Here is a 24,158-nt window from a genome sequence, read left to right as displayed (position 1 = left end):
CGGCCAGGCCCGGAGCAGCCGGGTCTGGCGCGGCCAGGCCCGGAGCAGCCGGGTCTGGCGCGGCCAGGCCCGGAGCAGCGGCTGCCAGGCTGGGAGCGGCCAGGCCCGGAGCAGCGGTTGCCAGGCTGGGAGTGGCCAGATCCGGAGCAGCCGGGTCTGGTGCAGCCAGGCCCAAAGCAGCGGTTGCCAGGCTGGGAGCGGCCAGATCCGGAGCAGCCGGGTTGGGTACAGCCAGGCCCAGAGCAGCAGCTGCCAGGCTGGGAGCGGCCAGGCCCGGAGCAGCCGGGTCTGGTGCGGCCAGGCCCAGAGCAGCGGCTGCCAGGCTGGGAGCGGCCAAGCACGGAGCAGCGGCTGCCAGGCTGGGAGCAGCCAGGCCCGGAGCAGCCGGGTCGGGTGCGGCCAGGCCAGGAGCAGCAGCTGCCAGGCTGGGAGCGGCCAGGCCCGGAGCAGCCGGGCCCGGAGCAGCTGGGCCCAGAGCAGCCGGGTCGGGTGCGGCCAGGCCCGGAGCAGCAGCAGCCAGGTCCAGAGCAACTAGGTCGGGAGCGGCGGTGACCAGACTGAGAGCAGCTGGTTGTGGAACAAACCAGAGCAACAGAGGCCAGACCCGGAGCAGCCAGGCCTGGAACAGCTTGCTCCTCGCCTGCCCCTGCCCCACGGCTGCCTCTCAGACATGGCTGGGAACTTCTGTGGGAACTGAGGGTCTGCTGAATCAAGTGATGAAGGCTTAGATCTGAATGTGTTGAGTTATTATAGGGCTGGGGTGTTGATCTGTGAGTGCCTTGGGTGGGGCCTGGATGAGGCTGGTTGACCTATTTCTAAATGTCTTTTGTGTGAAATGTATCATTGGGCATGTGGTGGTATTATTGATATGAGAAAATGCTAAGTAACTGATTTACTATCTGAAAAGGGATTTACTATCAGGGAAAGGGAGGGAGGAAGAGACTGAACACAAACTGCACCTATGGATGAGGACAATGGGGGATGGGGAGGGGGCGGAGGGTGGGGTGGGAACCTGGTGGAGGGGGAAGAAATGAGGAACCTTTGTAACAATATGAACAATAAAGATTGATTTAAAAAAATAAAAAAATAAAATAATGTGACCCTTGCTGGTTTGGCTCAGTTGATAAGAGTTTTGGCTTGTGTACTGAAGGGTCCCTGGTTCAATTCTAGTCAAGGGCACATAACTGGGATGTAGGCTCAATCCTCAGTAGGGGTGCAGGAGGCAGCGGATCAATGATTCTCTGTCATCATTGATGTTTCTTTTTTTTTAATATATTTTATTAATTTTGTACAGAGAGGAAGGGGGAAGAGACAGTCAGAAACATCGATGAGTCATCGATCAGCCGCCTCTTGCACCCCCCCCACTGGGGATATGCCCACAACCAAGGTACATGACCTTGACCGGAATCGAACCCGGGACCCTTCAGTCCCCAAGCCGATGCTCTATCCATTGAGCCAAACCGGTCTCGGCATCTGTCATCATTGATGTTTCTATCTCCCTCTCCCTTCCTCTCTGAAATCAAATTTTTTTTTTTTTGCAATTTTTTTTTTAATATTTTTGATTTTGTACAGAGAGGAAGGGAGATAGTTAGAAACATCGATGAGAGTCATCGATCAGCTGCCTCCTGCACACCCCCTACTGGGGATATGCCCGCAACCAATGTACATGCCCTTGACCGGAATCGAACCCGGGATCCTTCAGTCCCCAGGCCGACGCTCTATCCATTGAGCCAAACCAGTCTCGGCTGAAATCAATAAATTTATATATTAAAAATAAGTGTTCCAAATGTCAGGAGACAAATAAAACCCCAATTTTGTGTTCAAAAAAGAACTATCTATGATCCCAACTAAGCCCAAAATGTTAATGTTTTAGTGATAGTGTTGTAAATCATTTTATTATTCAAACTTCTACCTTCCAATTTTTCTATAATAAATATCCATTATTTATATTCAGGAAATAGAGTTTTAAAAACCACAGCACAAAAACTGTAGAAAATAATATTTTATTGAAAGTTTTCAATTAACAATGGAACGAAAGTACAATTTGACTCAAATCTGCCCAACCAGCCTCAACTGCTATTGAAAGAACTCACACACACAGGACAGGTGGGACCTCAGGCATCATTTCTGCCAATGTGGCAAAAAGGGGGCGGGACAGACACACCCAGCTCCCCTCGCTCTAGGAATGAGGGGGCAGCCTGGCCCCTGCCGCAGACACAACCCTGGCGGCCAGGGCCCCATGCAGGCCTCCCCTTCACGGCGCCTGCCTCAGAGGCGGGCTTTTACATTTACACCCTTTCTCTCCCAGGTCTTGGGACAGGGACTCACAGTAGAAAGCACACTTTGGTCAGCCCAGGGGTCGGGGTGAGGGAAAGGCTGTCTGGGAGGCAGAGGAGAGGGGCAGGTAGTCCAGGGACAGAGTACCAGGCTAGTGCGAAGAGGCGGACGGACTGCTTGCAGGGTGCTGGCACTCCATGCCAGCCGCTCCAAACGGCATTCCTGGCCGTGGCCGAGTCCACAGGTGGGAGCTCAGGGCGTTCCCAGGCTGTTCCGGGGTGGGGCTAGGCATTGTGCGTGCGGGGGAATCGACCTGGATTTCTTTCAGCCAGTCCAGACGGCCACGTCACAAGAGCCAGCCAAGGACACCCGAGGAAGAGGGGCGTGAGCTTGGAGGGCCAGGGAGAGAAGAGCGGAGGAGAAGAGCATGACTAGGCACTCCGAGAGCAAACCTGGGGGGCCTGGCTTGGGTGTGGAGGGAAGGAGAGCAGGGACGACAGAAGACGGGACTCTAACCACCAAGGACAGCCTTCCTTCCACCCCAGGCCTGCCGGCACTGACGGCCATCTCTCACCTCCCCACAAACAATTAAGATAGAAGAGTGACTTTTCCCAATTAAGGGCCCGAGTAGGTAGCGAACCAGGGGATGAGACGGGGACAGAACAATTGCAACTGTAACCACAGAACTGCCCTGGAAGAAACCAGTGAGAGACGTCTCTTCCTTCCTCGTATCCGAACTCCAATCACAGGTGCAAAGGGGAGGTAACCTCTGAGGACAGGACTGAGCGTTCCCCCAGCCGGCGATGGTCAATAAATAGGGCGGTAGGAGAAGGGGGGAGGACTGTGGGACTGGAAGTGGGGTTATAGTTCATCGTTCTTCAAGGCCGGCCTCGGTCCTGCAGGCTGCTCCTGCTGCTCAGACTCCGCTGGAGTTGGGGAGATAAAGAACACAGCGGATGAAGAGGAGCCACTGGCCCGTCCCATGCACATCATTTCCCCAGACCCTGTGGGTTCCTGGCGCCCGACTCCATCCTCACCTGCCCCCGAGCCTTCCAGCTCCGGAGGCTCCTTGTCCGCGGGCTCAGGGCCTGCGGAGGGAGGGGCAGGTTAGTGTCTGCAGAAAGGAAGGACTAAAGCAGTGGTTGGCCAACTTTCTCTGTGAAGAAATTGTAGGGTTTGCAGGCCATGCTCATCTCTGCATTTTCTTGTTTTTAAAATAATCTCATGGGCTGTCCAGAACCAGGCTGTGCCTGCCCGTTTGCCAACCCCTAGGCTAAGGAATGTCCATATTCCCAGTTTCCCCAACTCACGAGTCTCTTTCTGAGGTTCGGGAATGGGCTTTGCATCTTCAGTCTGGCCTGAAGGAAACGCAGAGTGAAAATGTGATGCTGGAGGGAAAGGAGGCCCCCCGCCCTGGCGCCAGGCACCCTGCCTCACCTGGTGGGGGGGTGGTCCTCTCCCCCTGGTCACTGGCGCTGGCATTGAGCGGAGGCTCTGCCCGGGTTTCATTCTTATCCTTGGGCTTGGGCCGGGGCTTGGCAAACTTGGCCTTGTTGAGCAGATACTGCACCTCACGGTCCAGGGCCATCATCTTGGCTTCGATGTCTTTGGAGAGCAGCACTGGCTTCTCTGTGGCGGGCAGCTTGGCCTGCTCAGCCAGCGTGGCGTTCTTCCAGGCCTGTGGGCGAGGCCAGCACAGCTCAGAGCTAACAATGGAGACAGCAGACATCTCTGTCCCAGATGAATTCCACCCACAATGCCTCAGGCTCTTCCCTGGACCTCCAATCACTGTCGCTCTGGCCATCAGCCCCACGGGGTAAGCAGGCTCCTCAGAACGGCACTCAAGGCTCTCCACAAGGGAGTGGCCAACTACACATTTCTGGCTCCTCGCCTACGTCTTGTAGCTCCAGATGAACCACTTGATTGTTCCCTTCTCTTTATTAAAAAATAACAATAATACATTTTTCTTATTGATTTCAGAGAGGAAGGGAGAGGGAGAAATGGGGACATTAATGATGAGAGAATCCTACCGGGGATCGAGCACTACAACCCGGGCATGTGCCCTTGACCAGATTCGAACCTGGGACCCTTCAGTCCGCAGGCCGACTCTGTGCCAAACAAGCCAGGGCTGATCATTCCCTTCCTGTCTCTTCGCTTCTGGGCTCTGGTTCAAAAAAAGTCCCCACACACCCACAGTTTCTTCACATGGCGAGTCCTCCTCACCCATCCAAACGCCAGCTCACGCCCTCGCTCCTCTAGCAATCCTCCACCCTCACGGGCGGCCCTGGTCTCCTCCAGGCGGACCACTCCTGGCTCTGACCGTTTAGGGCCAATCAGGCTGACCTCAAATGCAACATCTTTGCCTTCCAACTAGCTGCTGAGCCAGGGGGCAGAGGCTGCCGTCTGCACCTCTCGCACCCGCACCCGGTGCTACCCAGATGGTGCTCGCCGGGTAAGCAGCCCGTTAAGGATTCACACAGGGATTACCCAGGTCTCATTGATGACTCTCTCTAACGTGGTCATCTCCACCTCCGTGAAGATCTGGTCCATCTCCGGGAGGAGCCGGGCCCCCCTGGAAGCAGAGGGGAGACAATCAGCTCAGGAGGAAGTGGGCCTGGGCGTGGGCGTGGGCAATGGGAAACGGTGGGAAAGAGGTCAGAGGGCGTGGCAGGACTGAACGCGGAGGAAGGGCTGAGAGCTGCTCACTTGAGGAACATGCTGGAATGGTTGAGGAGGTTATCGAGGGCAGAGAGCCGTTCGGGCCACTTCTTACGCTCTTCCACCCGAAAAAACAGCGCGTGGCACAGCTTTCTCAGCTCGGCCAGCTTCTCCTTCAGCATCTGAGGCAGAGGGTGAAAGGATGACAGGGGAGCCCTGAAGCCAGCCTCCTCCTCCGACCTGGACGGAGACGCCCCCGCCCCCCGTATCGGGAGGCCCCTCACCCCCGTGGCGGCCCCGAAGCCTTCGTCCTCCAGCCAAGCGGAAGCGGCGCCCAGCCTCCCCGCGATCTCCTCGCGCTGCTCCTCGGTGGACACTTCCTGGTACTCGGGCTGGTACAGCTTGTCCTGGAGGTGCAGCCGGCAGAGGGCGAGGCCGTCAGACCCTCCCCGACCCAGGCCCAGGGCAAGCGTGACGCCCACCCTACCAACCTGGGTCTCAAAGATGAACGCTTCCAAGCTGTTGGCAGCTTGCTCCCGCTCCTGCTTCTCCAGGTCCCGCGCTGTCAGGTCCTGAAGTCTGCGGGGCGATGGAGACAGGCAGAGGGAGGCATGCACACCGAGGCACCGCTGCGATCCTGCCGCCGCCAAAGGCACACGCCTGCACCCCCACACACACACACACACTCACACACTCACACACACACCACACACACCACACACACCACACACACACACACACACACTCACACACACACACACACACTCACACACACTCACACACACTCACACACACACACACACCACACACACTCACACACACACACTCACACACACACCACACACCACACACACACACACACACTCACACACACACCACACACACCACACACACCACACACACACACCACACACACACACACACACACACTCACACACACTCACACACACACACACACTCACACACACCACACACACACACACCACACACACTCACACACACTCACACACACACACACCACACACCACACACACACACACTCACACACACACCACACACACCACACACACACACACCACACATACCACACACACACACACACACTCACACACACACACACACACTCACACACACACACACACACACTCACACACACTCACACACACACACACTCACACACACCACACACACTCACACACACTCACACACACACACACCACACACCACACACAAACACACACACACTCACACACACACCACACACTCACACACACTCACACACACACACCACACACCACACACACACACACACACACACACACTCACACACACTCACACACACACACACTCACACACACCACACACACACACACCACACACACTCACACACACTCACACACACACACACCACACACCACACACACACACACACTCACACACACACACACACACCACACACACACACACCACACATACCACACACACACACACACACTCACACACACACACACACACTCACACTCACACACACCACACACACTCACACACACTCACACACACACACACCACACACCACACACAAACACACACACACTCACACACACACCACACACTCACACACACTCACACACACACACCACACACCACACACACACACACACACACTCACACACACACCACACACACACACACACACACACACACCACACACCACACACACACACACTCACACACACACACACACACACACTCACACACACACACACACACTCACACACACACACTCACACACACACACACACACTCATCGTGACTTACTTCTGTGCCGAGCGGGCCAGCTCGTCCTCAGACAAGTCAGGCAGGTCCAGGACAACCAGCTCCGCCCCGACCTCCTCGGCCACCTTCTGCTTCCGGGAAGGCTTCTGCTTCCTTTCCTCCCCCGGGGCTGGGGGGGCTCCCTCAGACCTTGCTTCCCCCTTGTCACTTGGCTTCTGTGGAGAGAGATGAAGATGTCAGGCCAAGCGCAGGCCCTTCACCTCCACAGCCGGGGCCCCGGGGAGAGAAGCAGGCAGATCTGCCCCTTCACCTCTGGGGCCGCTGGGCTCACCTGGGCCTCGGGCTCGCCCCCGTTCTCTCTGTCCGCAGCCTGTTCTCCCTCGGCACCGCCCGTAGGCTCGGGGGGTGAGGGCGGGGAGCGGTCCTCCCCCGGGGCCTCTCCTTCCGCCCGGGGCTCCGCTTGCTCTCCGGGCTCGTCCTTGCTCCCCTCAGCAAGGCTGTCCTCCTCCTCCTGGGAAAGCCAGCAGCCGCAGAGGACAGTCAGGACCTGGGGCGAGACCAGCTTCCCCAGGCCAGGCCCGCGCTCTGCAGGCTCTCGGCAGGCAGGCAGGACAAGTGCGGGGACAGGCACTGGCTGGGGGAGGGGAGTGGGCTGAGCCGCGCACAGGGACAGCTCAGATGCAGTGCGTGTGGTTACTTGTCATGGCTGAGGAGGGGGAGCTATGAAATCCTAGGCCATTGGGACCCCACTCACTCCCTGTCCCACATACCAGTTCCCAGCTCTCCTGGCTCCATTCTGGGCTTACCTGGCTGGTGCTGGTGCCATTCTCCTTGGTATCTGCTGTGGTGCCACCTCCAAACAGGCTGGAGATGGTGTTGCCAAGTTCTAGGGGTAAGAAAGCCCAAGGACTCAAAGGGGACCCAGCAGTGACCTGCCTCCTCCCTCCAGGGCAAGGCGTACCCAGCTCAACACTCACACAATATCCTCCCGCCCCCGCGCCCCCCCACACACACACACATATACACACTCGCGTGCAGGCGCATCTTACTGGTCAGAGTCGATTCTTCTTCTGGGCTGTCTTCCACCAGTGTCTCAAACACAGACTCCACCTGAAAACACGGTTCAAGATGAAGAAACACACGTGTCTTTGCCACAAACCTCCTGCCTTGGTAGGTCTGTGATGCACATCCATGACTCGCAGCTGCGCTGGCTTATTCTCCCACCGACCTTCTTCTAAGGGTCTTGGATCAGGCGCCCGCCCTGCTGGGATCACGGGTCCTCTGAAGACAGCTCACAGCTCCCTTTGCCCCGGCCTGCACTTCTCCCCGGACAACGCGTGGGCCATTGCTCCCCACGCCATGCTGAGTTTAGGCCTCAGAATTGTTCTTCAAAACTGGGTTCCTCGGCCACTGTACAGACCCTGACATTCGCAATGCCATAAGCCTTACAGGCTACAAGGAAGGCCACACCACACCCATGATGGTTAACTGCATTTCAAGCCACGCTCCATCCACTCCAAACCCTTCTCGTTTCTCATGCTCCGGGGGGGGGGGGGGGGAGGGGGGCTGGGCGTTGCCGGCACCCTGTGCGCACCCTGTCCAGGCTGAGCACGCCGCTCTCGTCCAGATTGAAGTGAGCCTTGATGCCCTTGGACTCATGGCCGGGGTACTTCCTGAAGCTCTCGCCTACGCCTCTGAGCTTCACTGTGGTCAGGTTCTGGGAGCCAAACACCCTGGGGGGAGAAAGGAGCAGTTCCAGGGACCCACCCGGCCGTCTCCAGCTCTGACCACACAGCCTCTGGCACAGAGCTGAGGCCCTCCGCTAGGACGTGCTCGGGAGAAGATGCTCCCCCCGAGGCCTACGCCCGCCCCGGAAGCCCGCCGCCGCCCAGCCCTCACAGGAGCTCCTCGGGCCCCAGGAAGCCCAGGTCGCCGTAGTTGATGTGGAAGTCAAAGTCGTGGCTGTAGCGGTTGAAGGTGATGACTTTGCGTTGGGGGTAGGGTCCCATCCGGGAGAAAAGAACACGCTTGTTGTGCTTCAGGCTGCGAACCCCGGGCTCCTCCTCGACCTCCCTGGTGAACTCAACCTGCAGGGCAGGCGGGCCGCCCAGGGGACAAGCAACAAGTCCGGGTGAGGGTGGTGAGGGTGGGGAGAAACATCGGCGGCAGAAAACAGAGGAACACAGTGCGGGGAGGGCTCACTCACCAGGATGGGGTAGAGCACCGCGTCCCGGACTACGAACGGCTTCACCTTGAAGGCTTTGCTGAGCGCGGCCGCCTGGTACACGGCCCCCATGGCGGCAGCTTCATCCGCGTTGATGTTCTTCCCCAGCTCCTCCCTGTCAAGCCCCGAGCGTCAGGACTGTGTGCTCTGCACTCCGGCCGGCCTCCCTCCCCTCAGCCTTCCAGCGGCTCAGCCCTGAGTCCTGGCCCGCACTCACTTGCCCACAGCCTTCAGCAGCACCTCCTGGACTTTGGGGACCCGAGTGGCCCCACCCACCAGGATCACCTGCTCAATCTCCTCCTGCAGAGGGAGAGGGGGAGACGGGGCGGCAGTAAGACTCCTCCTCAGCGCCGCCGCCTCCCACCGGCCTCCTGCCCGGGCCGCCCCACTCCCCTCACCAGGCTCATCCTGGCACTCTGCAGGGCCTGCTGCACGGGCCCCGGCACCCGCTCAAACAAGTCTGCACACAGCTCTTCAAACTCGGCTCTGGTCACCTTCGCCTTGAAGTCCACGTCATCCATGAGGCCCTCGATCTGGAGAGCACAGGAGGTCAGAGTTCGCGCCCAGGCCCCGCTCCCTGGGCGGCCGGCCGGAGTCAGGGGACGGGACTTCCCAAGGATGGCGGGAGGCATGGGGAGAAGGGCTGGGCCTGAGTGAGGAACACCGCCCTCCCCGGCGGCATGCGGCACCTGTGCCATGTGGTCGGCGTTGGCACTCAGGACAGTTTTGACTCGATTGGCCTCACGCAGCAGCTTGGCCATGGCGCGCGGGTTCTCCCTCACGTCCTTCGCGCCCTGGCCCTTGCGCTGCTCGTTGAAGAGCCCAGCCAGGTGCTCACGCAGCCGGAGCTCCATCTCCAGGCCTCCCAGGGTGCGGTCAAACCTGCAGGAGAGGCAACAGGAGCGAGTGGGAGTGGCCCCTCGGCCCCCTCCACCCACACAGGGGCAGACAGTTCACCCGCCCATTCATTCAACTGCATTTACGAGGCATCAACTATGTGCTTGTCTCTGGGATGTCACTGTGAGGAGGAGAAAGACGGGGTTCCTGCAGACAAGGAGGGGACATTTAACCCCGCCCGTGGGCTAAAGGGGAGGCGGACAATGCTGTTCGTCTGCAATGAGCGAGTCCAGCTATTCCGAGGTGTTAGGGAAGTTCTGTGAAGAAGTGAGCTTAAGCTGAAACCGGAGGGTTGGGTGCAGTTAACCAGTGAAGAGGAAGAGACATTCTAGACAGGAAACGGCCTGAGAGCATGGTCAATCCCAGCGAGGGCCAGTATGGCAGGAGCTCAGAGAGCAAGAGCTCAGGGGAGAGACGAGCACGCTGGCACAGCCTGGAAAGTCCGAAGACACCGAAGGGTTTTTGAAGAAATTCGTTATCGTCAGGCTGGCATTCCGGAAAGAGCTCCCGGCTACAGAGTGAAAGGAGAGCTGGGAGGAAGCAGGCCTTTGGAATGATGGGAGCCCCAACTGGGATGGCAGTGGCAGAGATGAACGGAAAATGATGGGTTCAAGAAATAAGATGATGTCAGTGATAAGTTATTTAAGTAAACTGGAATTGGGGAGACAGCGACTAGACTGACTGACACCCTTCATACAGCCTTTGCGTCTTCTTAGAAGTCAGTAGGTTCCCTACCTTTCAATCTTCCCAAACTGTCCTCCCTGCCGCCACCCTCCCCTTGCCTCTGGCAGAAGTACCCACAGTGATGGACAATGCTTTACCCAGACGGCGGTCCTGCAGGGAGCAGGACAGTGAGGCCCCTGCCCGCCCCCCGCCCCCCGCCCGCAGGCCCCCGCCCTGAGGGTCTCTCAGCAAGCAGCCTCCTCCCAGGGCCCACCTACCCGACTCCCTGGATCTGCAGCTGGGGCTGCGTCCCCACCTCCTTCGTCTTCACTGTCTGGTAGGTCACGATGGTGCACACCGTGCTGCCTGAGCCCATGTCATAAAACATGACGTTCTAGAGAGACATCGAATCAACTGTCACGCAACCTCATGCAGCAGGGTGCCTGCCTGCTTCCAGGGCCTGCACCAACTCTAAGCCCAGCGGCTCCATCTGCTGGAGTGGCTCTGGTTGAGCATCGACTTATGAACCAGGAGGTGATGGTTGGACTCCCAGTCAGGGCGCATGCGGGTTGTGGGTTCGATCCCTAGTTTGGGGTATACAGGAGGCAGCCCATCAATGTATCTTTCCAACACCCCTTTCCCCGAGAAGGTGAGGTAGTAAGAGACATAAAGGAAAAGGCCTGGGTCCAGCGACTCAAGCGTCCTCACTGTCCCCTCCCAGCACGTCTCATTCATCCTTCACTCTATTCCTCCTCCATCCCGGGCCGGGTACACACCACTCAGTGCCAACAGGTGAGCCACTGATGTTTCTATCTCTCTCTCTCTCTCTGAAATCAATAAAAATACTTATTTTTTTTAATTGAAAAATAAAAAAATAAAAACCCAATGGCTCCAACAGGTGCTGAGCAGAGCAGGCTGTGCTAACAAGATGCAAGATGTGCCAAGTGGCCTCCGTCCTCAGAACAAGTCCCCCTGCAAGTCCGGCCAAAGGCCTTCCGGGCTCACCTGGGCCGTGGTGTTGATATCTTTCCGGCGGAAGACGCCGTAGCTGAGGGCGGCGGCAGTGTTGTCATTGATGAGCTGCAGCACTTTGAGGCCAGCCATGCGGGCAGCCTGCAGCACAGCCCGGCGCTCGGCCTGATTGAAGAAGGCTGGCACGGTGATCACTGCGTCCTTGATGGGCTGCTCTGCAGAGGACAACAGAGCAGCTCCCACCAGCCCCAGCCCTGGGCGAGGGCGGTCCAGTCTCGGAACGACTGACACTTGGGCCGGACGGGCATTCTTTGTGGTGGGGGCTGTCCTGTGCTTGTAGGGTGTGTGGTGGGATCCCTGGCCTCTGGTCACCAGAGGCAGCTCCCCAGCTGGGTAACCAAAGATGTCTTCAGACAGAGCCCAGTGTTCCCTGGGAGACAAAACTGCCCCCGGGTGAACCCTAGGGACCTGGCTACCACCGGCCCCATCTTGGCTGCTCACCTGCAAAGTCTTCAGCCAGGGAGCGGGAGTAATTGAGAACCATGCCCAGCACCTCCTCAGGTGAGAACTGCAGCTGCCTGGGGGGTGGGGAGGAGGGTTAGAGGGAGGACAGCCAGGCCTGAGGGAAGGCAGCCTCAGCAGAGCACTCACGGGCTGATTTGGAAGCGCACAGTCTTCCTCTGCGGGTGGAAGCCTAGCTCATGCTCAGGGAATCGCTCGCGGTAAAGGGCCACGTGGGGGTTCTCCTCCTGCTTCCCCAGGAGCTGCTGGAAGTAACGCAGCGTAGCCCTCGGACTCTTGATGGCCTGAGGGCAAGTCAAAAGGAGCACAGCGTTAGCTCCAACCCAGCATCTCCCCCGGACAGCAGAGCTGGTGAGGGAGTGGCCTCGGGTCTGTCACCTCCTCCCCGCGCTCCCGCTCCGGGAAGGGAGCGGGCTGCTGGCTCACCATGCTGGCTGCGCTGTCTCCAAAGAATCTCTCATTTTCCTTCAGGGTCACAGTCACTGGGGTTTTCCTCCGGGATTCTCTGAGAAACAGACATTGGACCCAGGTGCCCCCAGCAGGGTGTGCCCCGGGGCCTCACCCAGGCCATCACTCACACCCCTGGACACAGCAGCTCGGAGCTGCACTCCCTCTCCCCACCCCAGCCCTGGGCTGCCTCACTTGTTCAGGACAATTTCCATGGGAACTCCAGGTTTGACGATGGCCACCTTCAGGGACTCGCTGCCCAGGTCCACAGACATCACTGCCAGCATGTCTGAAGGGGAAATCCACTTGTCAATCAGTTCCTTCCTGAGGCGCCTCTAATCAAAGCACCCCCTTTCCAGAAGGTGAGGTAGTAAAAGACAAAGGAAAAGGCCTGGCCCAGCGACTCAAGCGTCCTCACTGCCCCTTCCCAGCACGTCTCATTCATCCTTCACTCTATTCCTCCTCCATCCCATTCATCCTTCACTCTATTCCTCCTCCATCCCGGGCCGGGTACACACCACTCAGTGCCAACAGGTCTGCCAGGAGCACAACCATCAAGGCCCAACCAGCTCGCCTCCTCTGCATCCTGACTGTGGCTGCCATTGCGCCGCTGGGGAGTAGAAAAACAACCTTGTAACTGGATGCTCTGAGCGAAGGAGATAGAACCTCATCCCAAAACAGAGCCGCTTTAAGGTTCACACATACTCCATTCTCACCCGGGGCAGAGCAGCCTGCACCCCCTCCTCTCCCTTCTGATGAGGACTAAGCCTCCAGTCACCCCGGAAGTGCCCAAAGGCCCAGGTGGAACGGCAAGGACAGGACACGGGGACCAGGCACTTCCTATTGCACAGGCAGTAACGGCCGCCCGCTGCTCGGGTCCGGAGTCTGACACCTGGGCCCCGGCCAGAGACCCCCTCCCACACCTGCACCTCCCACCCGGAGCTCCGCGGGCCGGAAGGCCGGCCGGGCCTGGAGGAGCGGAGAGGCGGTGACGTGGAGGGAGGCTGGGATGCTCGAGGGCCTGTCCATTCCTCCGCATCCCTCCGGTGGCGGCCCAGCCCGCCGCCTCCATGGACGCCGCGCGGGGACGTCAGGTGCCTCGCTCACCGAGTCCGGGAGCCCGGAGCCACAGAAGCCTCACCGACCGGGCCGGCGGCTCCCGGGCCGGGAGCGGCCCCGGCCCACCGAGGGCGTGGGCGCCCAGGACCCGCCGCGGAGCCCCGCGCCCGGCGTCCGCGCGGCCCTCGCTCCCTCCCGACCCCCTCGCAGAGCCGGCGCGCAGCCTCCCGCCCGCGCCAGCCCCTACCTCGGCCTCCGCTCCAGCGGGCCCGGCTCCAGACAAGCACGGCGCGGGCGCAACCACGAGGCCAGCAGCGCTCCCAGCCCGCACCCTTCGCCGCTCGCGGGGTTTGCAAACTGTTACATTAGCCACCGACCTCCGGCGGCGTCCCCGCACCGGCCCCGGACGCGGCGCACGCTCATTGGCGCCGCCGCCGCGCCGCCCCGCGCCGCGCGCCAGGCCCCGCCCCCGCGCCCGCCGCGCGCTCCCATTGGGCCACGTCCTTGCTCGCCCCGCCCGCCGCCCCCGGACTCCGCGGCCCAGGCCGCGCCGCGCGCCGGCTGCGTCCCGGCCCGGCGCCCGCCGGGACGGGGGTGACGGGGCCCGGCGAGAGCGCTCTCCCGGGCACCGGGGCGTCCTGGCGCGGAGGCCGGTTAGCCGCGGGAGTGGCGCTGGCCGCCGGGGCTGGGGGGAACCGGGTGGCCGGCTTCAGGCTCAGAACCCCGCCCCCGCCGTCTCACCGGGAGGCCGCCGCGGGGACGAGGGCCCGGTGCCGGCGGCGGGAGTGGCCTGCGCCCACGTGGTGAGGGGACGGCCCAGGCTCCAGACGCTCCGTTCGGAGGCGGGGCCGGCGGGCCAGAGCCGCGGGCCGGGCCCGGAGAGCGTCTCCTCGGCCTCCCCTGCCGGGAAGCCGTCCTCAGGGAGCGGGCTTTTCACGTCCCTCACCGGAGCCTCCCCAGAACCCGCTGTGCGCCCGGACTCGTCTAAGGAACTTTATTTGTTCCTTTCCCTGCATTTTTCGAGATCTTAGGGGAGAGAGTAGTCGGGTGCCAAGGGGTCTTCAAACTAGGGCCCGCGGGCCACATGCGGCCCGCAGAGGAGTCTGATCCGGCCCGCCAGGTTTTTTGGGCAGTGAGCGCAGCCGAGGTGTTACAGTAGGAATCAGTAGTTCATATAGTCCGGCCCTCCAGCTCTCTGAGGGACCGTGATCTGGCCCCCACTTTAAAAAGTTTGAGGACCCCCAGGGGCAGTATAGTTTTCTAACTTCGAATGGTGCAGTCTTCAGGTAGAAGAGAAATTGGTAGAAATAAGGAGAAATTTGCTTAAATTTCTTTATTGATTTCAGAGAAGGGAGAGAGAGCGAGAGAAACTTCAATGATGAGAGAATCATTGATCTGCCTCCTGCACGCCCCTTCCTGGGGATCACAACTTGGGCATCAAGCTCACAACCCAGGCATGTGCCCTTGACCAGAATCGAACCCGGGACCCTTCAGTCCGAAGGCTGATGCTCTATCCACTGAGCTAAACCGGCTAGGGCTCACTTAAATTTTTAACACAACTTAGTTACACAAATACAATCTTGAAAAAGACTTGGATATTCCAGATAAAGCAAAATCCCTTTGATACCATCCGCAACCTCTCTCTTTGGAGATGTAGTGTGTAACCTGCAAGGCCTTTTTCCTCTACTTTCACATACAGACAATGTCTCTTGAAACATTTAGGTATTGTCCTTTTATAAATGATAAAATTTTATACAATTAGGTTGTTTGGAAGTTGCTTTTTTGGGGGGTAACCAATAATTATGTAGCATTTTCCATATCTGCATCATTGCTGTTTGCTGTTTGCTCAGTGGTTAGAACATTCGAGAGTATGGGTGTTGTTTCGCTATAATGATGGACAGATAAGTTGCCGTTTCAGTTCCAGAGAAAGACTATTTCTCAATAACTGACTCTGCTTTTGGCCACCTGTCCTGTGTGGGAGGTTCTTTCCATCCATTTCAAACAGTGTGAGTTTGAACATTTCTTGGGCCCCTGTGTTCTGTGCTGGGATTCCTGTCCTTTGGAGAAGTCAGACTGTCGGGAAACGAGTTCTGTATGTTGATGATTTCATGTAGTTGTTAAAAACCCATTGGATGGCCCTCGCCTGTTGCTCAGTGGTTAGAATGTCGGTCCTTTGACCAGGTTTGATTCCCAGCCGAGGATGCATACCTTGGTTGCAGGCTTAATCCCCAGGCGCGTGTGGAAGGCAACCATTCCATGTGTCTCACATCGATGTCTCTGTCTCCCTGCCCTTCCACTCTCTAAAAATCAATGGCAAAATATCCTCAGGGGAGGATTAACAACAACAAAACTATTGATTGGTTGCAAAAATGGGAGACTAGGAAAGTTAGCTCCCTGCTCCTGAGCGGGCTGTCACCCCAGCACGCCCTTGGTGGGGGCGCAGCTTTGCTGCGCGAGGGCTTTGGCCCCTTTCTGTCCCCCGGGAGGTGTGGCAGGTGCAAGGCTCCGGGGAGTCACCTGCTTTGTTCTCTGCCTAGCGAGGAGAATAGCGTTTGTAAAAAAATAGGGAAATGTTTCATTAAAACACCTGACTGAGGTTGACAAAGCAGCTGAATCCACTGGTTCTTGCCCAGGATAACTGGTTAATAACACTTGAGGCCTCCCCCCTCGCCCCAGGGTGTTGAGAAAGTCGCTGTCCTTCAGGGAGGGCCTGTGTAAAATGAACTCGGTGGCAAGGCACGTGCGGACATCATTAACCGCGCCTGATGGCTGGGCTGAGGTCTGTTGATCAGGGCGAACATCCTCCTGGTCCAGGAGACTTTAAATAGTAGATGTCACCCAGCAGCTTCGTGCTTAGGTTTGTATCTACACACGTAGACATATGTTCACCAGAAACTAACAGTTTTATCCACAACGGCTGGAAATGGAATACTAATGCCCACCAATAGTTGGATGGATAAAAAGTTTCAGTATTCACACAATGGAATTCTACATAGCAATGAAAATGAATAACATGTCTGTTATTACACATGACAACCTAAGTGAATGCACAAACAATATTGAATGAAAGCCAGGAGCCAACAAGTACATACTTTATGTTTCACTTCTCTAAAGTTTAAAAACAGGAATGAAGCTGTGGTAATAGAAATTAGGACAGTGTTTACCTTTGTGGGGAAGCAGTGTTTAGAAACTATTGGACAGTTAGGTGGTTGTTTTTTAAAATATACTTTATTGATTTTTTACAAAGAGGAAGGGAGAGAGTTAGAAACATCGATCAGACAAAGAGGAAGGGAGAGGGATAGAGAGTTAGAAACATCGATCAGCTGCCTCCTGCACATGCCCTACTGAGGATGTGCCCATAACCAAGGTTCATGCCCTTGACAGGAATCGAATCGAACTTGGGACTCTTGAGTCCACAGGCTGACATTCTAGCCACTGAGCCAAACCGGTTAAGGCTGGTTGTTTCTTTTTGCTATTATAAAATTGTAATAGACATCTTTATTGACATATGTTTATGCAAATCAATCCATTATAATCTACTTAGGATAAATTCCTAGAAGTGAAAATGCAGGCTTAAATTCATCTTTCAAGCACTTTATACACGCTGCCAAGTTGCTCTCCAGAAAGGTTTGCAGTATGCACTCGCCACCAGCAGGGGAGGACAGCCCTTTGACACTGGAAAGGGTTGGTTATGAATTTGATGGGGTGTGGGGTGGGGAGTGAGGAGTCAGGGTTGTGAACATTGCCTGGCCTGCACTGAATGTATCCAGAACAGAAAGCAAGGCGTTGATGATGCTTGAATTCTGTGACTTCATGATCCCATAGAAAATTACCCAGACTTATGAACAAATTTACTAACTTGAATGTTCTAAAAAAAATAATAATTCAATCGAGCACCCAGAATACAGGGTTATGGCGTTTGACGGGCCTGATTTGCTGAGAACGCCACCACTGCTGCCATGTGACTCCAGGCATGTTTAGCTCCCCGGGCCTCAGTCCCCACTTCATTTATAGAGGCATGCTGGGACTTGCTTCACAGGGTTGGTGTGAAAATTAAAGAAACTTAAAAGTAAAGACAGTTTGGCTCAAATAAACTCACAAAAATTTTTAAAAATTAAAGAAGGTGTACAGTGCTTGAGACGTCCTAAGCACCAAATACACATTAGCTAACATTGTTTTTGTTCTTAGTCTAGAGAAATAAAACTAAAAGTCAGCATTGCAGGGTTAAAAGCTTGGATAAATGCTTTGCCAAGTTCATGGGGAGTTTTATTTCCTTTTTGTAGGCTGGATTTTTCACAATCAAAAACCAACAAGTTGCTTTTTTCTTCTTTTTATTTTAATATGTTTTTATTGATTCCAGAGAGAGGGAGAGAGCGATAGGAACATCAATGATGAGGATCATTGATTGGCTGCCCACAACCCGGGCATGTGCCCTGACCTGGAATCAAACTTGGACCTCCTTTTATTTTTTTATTATTATTATTATTTTTTTTTATTATTGATATTTTACAGAGAGGAAGGGAGAGAGATAGAGAGCTAGGAACGTCGATGAGAGAGAAGCATTGACCAGCTGCCTCTTGCACACCCCCTACTGGGGATATGCCTGCAACCAAGGTACATGCCCTTGACCGGAATCGAACCCGGGACCTTTCAGTCCCCAAGCCGACGCTCTATCCATTGAGCCAAACCGGTTTTGGATTTATTATTATTTTTAAATATATATTTTATTGATTTCTTACAGAGAGGAAGGGAGAGGGATAGAGAACTAGAAACATCGATGAGAGAGAATCATCGATCAGCTGCTTCTTGCACACCCCCTACTGGGGATGTGCCTGCAACCAAGGTACATGCCCTTGACCAGAATTGAACCCAGGACCTTTCAGTCCGCAGGCCGACGCTCTATCCACTGAGCCAAACTGGTTTTGGCTGGACCTCCTTTTAAAATATATATTTAAAAAGTAAAAAATTGCCGAAACTGGTTTGGCTCAGTGGGTAGAGTGTCGGCCTGGGGACTCAAGGGTCCCAGGTTCGATTCCGGTCAAGGGCATGTACCTTGGTTGCGGGCAAATTCCCTGTAGGGGGTGTGCAAGAGGCAGCTGATCGATGACTCTCTCTCATCGATGTTTCTAACTCTCTATCTCTCTCCCTTCCTTTCTGTAAAAAATCAATAAAATATATTAAAAAAATAAATAAAAATAAAAAGTAAAAAATTATTATTTTTTTAATTTCAGAGAGGAAGGGCGAGGGAAAGAGAGATGAGGGAGAATTATTGATCAGCTGCCTCCTGTACACTGCCTAATGGGGACTGAGCCCACAGCTTGGGCATGTAGTCCTGACTGGAAATTAAACCACGACTAGTTCATAGGTGGACACTAACCAGGCACTTTTTTCACTGTACCTTCGGGCCATTGGGCTCTCTTAAAACTGTAAGGCCTCTGAGTTTATTTTAGGTTGACCTCTTGCTCCTAGAGTGGAAACTGCTGTTAGCCTCTTTTAGGGGCTAAAAGGGGAAAAAAACAGTCTTTTCAGTTCTGTAGTCTAGAAAAATGGATTCTACCCAGGGAGCCAAATGGAAACACACACACACACACACACACACACACACACACACACACACACTGATAGCAGGTGGAGGAGTGCTCCCGCTTGGCTCCAGTGGATGTGACTGGTACCTCACAGGGCAGCGGTTTGCTGAAGGGAGAAAAAAGAAGGGATTGCTAGTCAGTGCTTTCTTTATATATGTTTTTATTGATTTCAGAGAGAAACATCAATGATGAGAGAGAATCATTGCCTTGTGCACACCACCCCCAACCCCACTGAGGATCGAGCCCACAACCCAGGCATGTGCCTTGCCAGGAATGGAACCATGACCTCCTGGTTCATAAGTTGACGCTCAACCACTGAGCCACACCAGCCAGACACTAGTCAATTCTTTATTCTGAGTTGTGATCTCTAATTTTAAGCTAAAAATTTGAATTGCTTCTGTATCTTTGGACCCTTCAGAACTTGAGTTCTCAGTATACAGACCTTTAAGTAAATTTGTCCTCATGATCATTTACTGTGCAGTGTGTCTGCTTATCTTCCAACTCCGGAAGGTCCTGGACTCAGACAAGTGGAACTAAAGACAGACCTGGTGTATGTCCTGACACGTGGAGCCGAGGCTCACACCCCACCAACAGCCTAACTGAAGGTGAGGGAACGGAAAACCTTGTTCTCGTTCCAAAGAACTTGGATGTGTTTGCCAAGAGTCGCTTTAACCTCTCCGATCCTCCATTTCTCATCAGAGATAATGATATTCTGCAGGTGATTGCTGTGAAAAGACCATGAAAAGTGAGAGCACTTTGTTAGGTACAATTCACTTCATGAAATTAAGGGCTGGTTACTGTCAGTCCATTTTATGTCCCCTCTGATGGTGGTTGAGCTCCATAAAGGGCAAGAACCATGTCTTATTGCCCAGCAGGCGTGGCTCAGTGGGTGAACGTCCACCTATGAACCAGAAGGTCACGGTTCAATTTCTGGACAGGCATGTACCCAGGTTGCAGGTTGGATCCCCAGTGTGGGGCTTGCAGGAGGTGTCCAATCAGTGATTCTCTCTCATCATTGATGTTTCTATCTCCCTCTCCCTTCCTCTCTGAAACCAATAAAAAATATATATATATTTTTAAAGAATAAAAGTGTGTCCGAAGCCGGTAGAGTGTCAGTCTGCGGACTGAAAGGTCCCAGGTTCGATTCTGGTCAAGGGCATGTACATTGGTTGCGGGCACATCCCCGGTAGGGGGTGTGCAAGAGGCAGCTGGTCGATGTTTTTCTCTCATCGTTTCTAGCTCTCTATCTCTCTCCCTTCCTCTCTGTAAAAAATCAATATAATATATTTTAAATATAAAATAAATAAATAAATAAAAGTGTGTCAAAGGAGTGTAAAAACAAACTTCACAAATACCATGTGGCCGCTTTTTTTACATACATACTCTCAAAATGACTGTCACTTCTGTAAATAGCTCCTGTGATACACAAACAACACCTCAGTTTTCCACGTGGACTGTTTTGACAGACTTGGCGATTGTGGGTGGCCATGGAATAGCACTGCAAGTTGTTAGATCACCAGCTGCCACTTGCAGGTTTTTTTGTTGATGTCAGAAAGTTTCACTGGAACCTGTCCCTCACTGTAGGTCTCCGCTCAGCTGGCAAGTCCATCACTCACATGCAGGTTTTTGCTGTGTTCTGCTGTATCCCATGCCCACCACTGTGGAAAGGGGGAGAAAGTCCAAGTTCTGGGGAAATCTCACCCTATTGGGATTTCCCAGCTTCTTTAAGAAACATATTTTAGCCCTGGCCTATCGCTTGGTTGTTTAAAGCATCCTCCTAATACACCAAGGTTTGGGGGTTGGCCGGGACCGGTGTGGCTCAATGGATAGAGCGTCGGCTTGGGGACTGAAGGGTCCCGGGTTCAATTCTGGTCAAGGGCATGTACCTTGGTTGTGGGCATATCCCCAGTAGGGGGTGTGCAAGAGGCAGCTGATTGATGACTCTCTCTCATCGATGTTTCTAACTCTCTATCTCTCTCCCTTCCTCTCTGTACAAAATCAATAAAATATATTTAAAAAAAAAAAAAAAAGGTTTGGGGTTTGATCCCTGATTAGGGAACATATAAGAATCAAGCAATGGGTACATAAATAAGTGGAACAACAGGTGAACATGTTTCTCTCACTTCTCTCCCCCTCCTCAAAAAGCAAAAAAGAAAGAAAAAAACACACATCTTTTAAATGTATATTATAAGCCCCACACTCTAACAGAAGAACATGTCCTAACTGGTTTGACTCAATGGATAGAACATCAGTCTGCAGACTGAAGAGTCCCAGGTTTGATTCTGGTCAAGGGCATGTACCTTGGTTGTGGGCACATCCCAGGTGAGGGGTGTGCAGGAGGCAGCTGATCGATAATTCTCTCTCATTGATGTTTCTAACTCTCTATCCCTCTCCCTTCCTCTTTGTAAAAAAAAAAAAAAAAAAAAAAAAAAAAAAAAAAAAAAAAAAAAAAAAATCAATAAAATATATTGAAAAATAACAGAGACACAAAAATGAATATAAGAAACTGGCTATGGTGCACAGTCTAAATCTGGTGACAGATACAAACTCTTAATATTTCTCTTCTTCTACAGTTGAAAAATCAGTTTCATACATACAAGTTCATTTGTCTCAAAAGATCTGTTTTTTCTTATGCCAGTACCAGGCTGTTTTAATGGCCTTGTAGTATAGTTTGATATTAAGAATTATGATCCCTCCAACTTTGTTATTTTTTCTCAAGATTGCTGAGGCTGGCCGGCCCCGACCCCAGGCTGCACCAGCCTCCCGGGCCGCAGGTTCCCTAACCGGGTGGGCGATGTCCCGGGTGCAGACAGCTTGCTCCAGGGACTCCCAGCCTGCCCCTGGGGGCTGAGGGGGGCCTGCCTACCGGCTGTCCCGGGTGCAGACAGCTTGCTCCAGGGACTCCCAGCCTGCCCCTGGGGGCTGAGGGGGGCCTGCCTACTGGCCTCGCCTCCTGGCAACCACTCCAGCTTGGCCTGGGCTCCCAGGACCCACTCCTGAGCACACATTGAAAGCGCCTGCTCCTGTTCCAGCGGGGAAGGCAGGGAAAGCCGAGATGAGTGAGTTATGTGCGGAGTGAGGAGGCCGCACCTGCCGCGGGGGAACGCGTAGGTCAGCTTTAGAGGCGGGGGTCCTGGTGAAGGTGGGGAGCAGAGCAGGCCTGACCCACAAGTCAGTGGAAGGAGAAGGCCTGCGTCATGGCATCACACAGGGCATTCCAGGCAGTGGGATGAGCCGCTGCAGAGGCCCCGAGCTGGGGACATTCCTGGCATGTTTGAAAACGGAGGTGGCCGCCCGGCTGATGTGGCTCAATGGGTTGAGCATCGTCTTATGCACCAAGTGGTCACCTCTTCAATTCTCGGTCATGTCAGGGCACATGCCTGCATTGCTGCTCCGTGTGTGTGTGTGTGGGGGGGGGGCAGCCTGGGATGTTTCTGTCTCGCCCTCTCTCTCTCTAAAATCAATGGAAACATATTTAATAAAATAAATAAAGAAAAGAAAATGGAGGTGGCTATTGTGACCAGACTGGGGTGCAGGAGGAGCAACAGGCTCTTTGACTTTTACCAGGAAGAAGAGAGGACGCCATGACACACCTATCACATGGTTATCATCAATGACTCAATGAATCAAACAGTGTGGGTGGGGGGAGGCAGCCCTCGTGCATTGTGGCTGGGATTACAAATTGGTGCCACCACTGCCCTAACCAGTGTGGCTCAGTGGATAGAGCATCGGCCTGCGGACTGAAAGGTCTCAGGTTCGATTCTGGTCAAGGGCATGTACCTTCGTAGTGGGCACATCCCCAGTGGAAGATGTGCAGGAGGCAGCTCATTGATGTTTTGAACTCTCTATTCCTCTCCCTTCCTCTCTGTAAAAACTCAATAAAATGTATTTTAAAATAAATAAAATATATAAAAATTGGTGCCACCACCATAAAAAAAAAAAAAAGAGAGAGAGAGAGATTGCTGAGGCTATTCAGGTTGGTTTATTTTTAGTTCCATATAAATTTTTGGAATACTTGTTCTACATCTGTGAAATATGCCATTGGTATTTTAATAGGAATTGCATTGAATTTATAGATTGCTTTGTGTGGTATAGACATTTTAATGATGTTAGCTTTTCCAATCATAAACATGGTGTATGCTTCCACTTATTTGTATCTTCCTCTATTTTTTCTTCAGTGTCCTAAAACTTTCCAAGTACAGGTCTTTTACCTCCTTGGTTAAACTTTATTTTGTATGTTTTAATAGTAAATGAAGTTGTTTTCTTAATTTCTCTTTCTGATAGTTTGTTATCAGTGTATAAAAATACCACCTATATATTTTTTTCTCATCTGAGGACATGTTTTCACTGATTTTTAGAAAGAGAGGATGGGGGAGAGAGAAGAAGAAACATGGGGATAAGTGTGCCTACTTGTACCAGCCTGATGGGTGTGGTTGGTTGCCTCTAACCCAGGCTTGTGCCCCCACTGGAAATCAAACGGGCAACCTTTCGGTGTACAGGACACTCCAACTGAGCTCCTGGGGCAGGGCACCACCGGCTTCTGCATATTTATTTTGTCTAGACCACATATGTCAAACACAAGGCCCGAGGGCCAAATCCAGCCCGCCAGGCCTTGCAATGTGGCCCGCGCCGCGCTGTCATCACTGCACTCCGCTGTCAGTTTATGACATTGTCAGTTTATGACTGTTCAGTAAACCATTCGGCCCGCGATTTAGGCTGGATTTTAGATTTTGGCCCCTTCTCTGATTGAGTTCGACACCCCTAGTCTAGACATTCCTCATCTTGATTCTCAATGCCTGGACTTTTAAAATATTTTTTTAAATTAATTTCAGAGAGGAAGAGAGAGAGACAAACATCATCACATCAACTGTGAGATGATCATTCATTGGCGGCCTCCCGCCACTGACTGGGAATGGAACCGCAGCTGCGGAATGTACCGACAGGGTACGAACCCGCGACCCCCTGGCTCAGAGGTCGACACCCACCACCGAGCCTCGCCAGCCGGGCAAGGGCCAGCTCTTAGGAGCTTTTCAGCCAGTCCAGTCTCAGGCCGCAAACCGTCAAGTGCGGGGTTTCAA

The 24,158-nt window shown here is 54.1% G+C and overlaps 1 protein-coding gene across 1 annotated transcript; it reads right to left on the bottom strand.

The window, feature by feature from the left end:
* Positions 1-1,987: 1,987 nt before the first annotated feature.
* Positions 1,988-13,928, bottom strand: HYOU1 (hypoxia up-regulated 1). Its single transcript, XM_084893673.1, has 26 exons — positions 13,743-13,928; positions 12,955-13,046; positions 12,632-12,725; positions 12,416-12,494; positions 12,119-12,273; positions 11,969-12,045; positions 11,501-11,682; positions 10,774-10,889; positions 9,625-9,817; positions 9,334-9,468; positions 9,153-9,235; positions 8,918-9,050; positions 8,611-8,798; positions 8,306-8,444; positions 7,761-7,821; positions 7,518-7,597; positions 7,043-7,222; positions 6,754-6,926; positions 5,427-5,514; positions 5,220-5,342; positions 4,984-5,117; positions 4,765-4,849; positions 3,715-3,955; positions 3,588-3,635; positions 3,315-3,365; positions 1,988-3,203 (listed from the first exon to the last, which is right to left on the bottom strand). The coding sequence occupies exons 2-26, from the start codon at positions 13,037-13,039 to the stop codon at positions 3,139-3,141; spliced, it is 2,988 nt and encodes a 995-aa protein (XP_084749799.1). The 5' UTR covers positions 13,040-13,046; positions 13,743-13,928; the 3' UTR covers positions 1,988-3,138.
* Positions 13,929-24,158: the final 10,230 nt, after the last annotated feature.

This window comes from Pipistrellus hanaki (genome assembly GCF_964339955.1).
Source record: "Pipistrellus hanaki genome assembly, chromosome: 9".
In the NCBI taxonomy this organism is placed as follows: Eukaryota; Metazoa; Chordata; class Mammalia; order Chiroptera; family Vespertilionidae; genus Pipistrellus; species Pipistrellus hanaki.
Note: the sequence above shows the minus strand (reverse complement) of the source record. Positions and strands in the feature narration are given on the sequence as shown.

Coding starts and splice junctions, on each gene's coding strand:
- HYOU1 (XM_084893673.1), bottom strand. CDS start 13,039: ATGGCAGCCACAGTCAGGATGCAGAGGAGGCGAGCTGGTTGGGCCTTG. Junction 8,799..8,917: donor CGGTGCTCTACCCCATCCTG/GTGAGTGAGCCC, acceptor CCTGCCCTGCAG/GTTGAGTTCACCAGGGAGGT. Junction 5,515..6,753: donor CTGGCCCGCTCGGCACAGAA/GTAAGTCACGAT, acceptor ATCGCCCCGCAG/ACTTCAGGACCTGACAGCGC.